At 52.4% G+C, this 2598-nt stretch overlaps 1 protein-coding gene across 1 annotated transcript; it reads right to left on the bottom strand.

The window, feature by feature from the left end:
• Positions 1-671: 671 nt before the first annotated feature.
• Positions 672-2541, bottom strand: LOC108491888 (rab11 family-interacting protein 1-like; the record flags this gene model as incomplete). The annotated part of the gene is made up of 2 exons (XM_017803684.1): positions 1832-2541; positions 672-777 (listed from the first exon to the last, which is right to left on the bottom strand). Coding segments are annotated over exons 1-2 (579 nt in total), but the record flags the coding sequence as incomplete, so codon positions are not given.
• Positions 2542-2598: the final 57 nt, after the last annotated feature.

Genomic DNA, 2598 nt, shown 5'->3' with positions numbered 1-2598 from the left:
CACTGGGACAGCCATTGCTTAAACAAACCAGAGACTGGGAAAGGCAAATTCAGCTTAAACAGCAAGAAACACCCCTCCAGGCCTTCGGTGATTCCTCCTATTTCTCTGAAAAATCTGTTTTTACTGCTCAAGCAACTTGGCAGGTACTGGGCAGCTCCTGCCAACTCCTCCAGCTCCCAGAACACTGCCCAGGCAGGGAATGTGAGCACAACGGGCTCCCATGGTGCCTCACACACAATTTACGAGGAATCAAGAGCACCACAACAAGTTTTCAACTCGCTCAGAACAGCAGTGTGTCAGTTTGAATCGCTTCATTCACACCCTCACACCAGAAGGAGGCACTGCTGTTATTTCAGTTCTAACTTCTCACGTTACCCAAAATACCCTCAGAGACAATAACAGGGCCCAGGGTTTTCCCTGCTGACCCAGGAATGCTCCCAGCTGTTCAGATCAACTCTACTCTAGATCAGTCTGCAAGAGAATAAATATTTAAAGACTGTCCCCACCTCTGGGGGCTGACCAAAGGCAAGTTCACACCCAACACGCTCTAATAACCAGGGTTCTTTTTCTGCCCAGGATATGAGATGTGAGCCCAGGCCAATTATCTGGAATACACAAACTCCTCAATCAAACCAAAGCTTAAGCAGTGAAAGTGCCACTTCCCTCCATACCTTCACACTCATTTCCAGCAGTTTTTCGTTCATGGTGCTGATGACATTCAGGTTCTTACTCTGAGACTTGTTTGCCATGGCATTCATTGGCTTCACAGGATGGAGTCTGCAACAGGAAAGAAGGGTTTCTGTTGTTTAGGCAGGACATGTAACACCAGCATGACACAGATCTCCTGACTCAAAACAAATACAGCAGGAAATGGGGGAAGATTCCTACCCTTCTCTGTCTCCTGAGAGAAGAGGTTCAGCTTCAGCAGACAAGGCATTTCTAAGCTATAGGGATTTTGTAGGTATTCTCCAGTTCTCTATGATCTTTACTGACTTAAGGCATTGGAGATAAAGCAGGAGCAGCAGGAAGGGAAATACATCCCGAGTGTGTCATGGAAGAAAAGCCAGGATGGGCTACACGAGGAGGCAGAACACAGGGCAGCTTCTCTGATCTCAGGCACTGGTATTTCAGCCTGACCTTCCTCACCAGAACATATTTGTGGTTCTTGCAACATAATCAAATACTTCCACTATCCTGGGACAAGCGTGTTAGGCCTTTTCCAACCTGAGCTGGCACCACAAGCTGCCAAGAAGTGCTGTCGTTATGTGCCTGAGCAAGATTTGTATCACCAGTTTTAACACAGGAAGCAAATTTTACTTCTATCTCAGGCAGTGCTGGCCCAGAGGTGTCCTGGACCCCAGGCAGGTGAAGCCCCCACAGCTGACAGGTCAGGGGCACAGCAGGAGCTGCACCACTTGCTGTGATCACTCTGAGGAGCCCCATTCAGCCAGGAAATGAAGCATTGTGGTTTATCAGGGTGACCATTCTCCCACGTCTGAAAAAGGGCCCAATTGCAGCCCATTTCCCCAATTGGATGAAATGACCCTATTCACCCGCTGTACTTTCCCTAATGGTTTCCCTGAGAGCTCTGATGAGTGGCTGGTCCCCTCTGGGCACCCTCAGGAGCTGCACAGATCCTTCTGGAGCCAGCAACGACCCCACAGCACCCAGGCCCTGACAAATCCAGGCCCCAGAGGAAGTCAGGGCTGCCTGATGCCAAGTCACTGCAAAGAGCAGCAGCAGATCCAGCAGCTGGAGGGACAGGTCTGGAAGCAAAAGCCCAGCTCACACCTACACAGAGATACCTGCTGTGACCCCCACGTGGTCTCACCTGTGCTTGGGAGACACGGTTTCACCACCCCACAGGGTTTGGTTAGGGAACGTTTCAGAGGGTGAAACCCGTGCCTGGAGAAGCTTCTTCTTGCCCGAATTTCCCGCTTTATCTGCGAAGCCCTCGGCTGTTGGCTTTTTCGGAGACTCTGCTCTACGACTTGGGGTGTCAGACAGAAGGGAGTGAGAGGAAGAGGAGGGGTGGCAAGGACTTGAGAGGGAGGAAGAGGAAGCAGAAGGCTCAGAGAGGTCACGCTCTGCAGGCTCCTCAACACCCGCACTGGTTTCCAGCTCCTGTTTCTCAAAATGACTGTTGCACTCCCCAGAATGAGACGTCACACCTAAGCCTGAGTCAGCTCCCTGGATACTGACCCTGGGAGCACCCATTCCAGCAGGCAGCACAGGTGATCTGCCAGGCTTACAAGCACCAGGAACACCTCCTCCTCCTCCTCCTCCCGGAGCAGCCAGGGTCATGGGGGCTGCAGCCGAGCTCTCAGAGAGCTCTCCATGCAAAGGTGCCAGACCTCGGGGCTGCTCTCCAGGCCTTGAAACATCTTCATCACCTGCAGTGAGCCCACGGCCCTCCTGGCAGTCCCCCAGCAGCTCATCATCGGAGCCTCCCTCCAGGATCACTGGCAAACTGGCCACTTTGGAGCCGCGGTCTCCAGGAACGGGAATGGCAGCCCTGAGACTCGTGAGACCGGCAGATAAATCATCGTCACCTTCATTTCTTAAGGGCCTGTCACCTCCAGGTGTCACTGGAGGAGG

Source organism: Lepidothrix coronata, unplaced genomic scaffold (assembly GCF_001604755.1).
Source record: "Lepidothrix coronata isolate B3197 unplaced genomic scaffold, Lepidothrix_coronata-1.0 Scaffold2355, whole genome shotgun sequence".
Taxonomy (NCBI): domain Eukaryota; kingdom Metazoa; phylum Chordata; class Aves; order Passeriformes; family Pipridae; genus Lepidothrix; species Lepidothrix coronata.
Note: the sequence above shows the minus strand (reverse complement) of the source record. Positions and strands in the feature narration are given on the sequence as shown.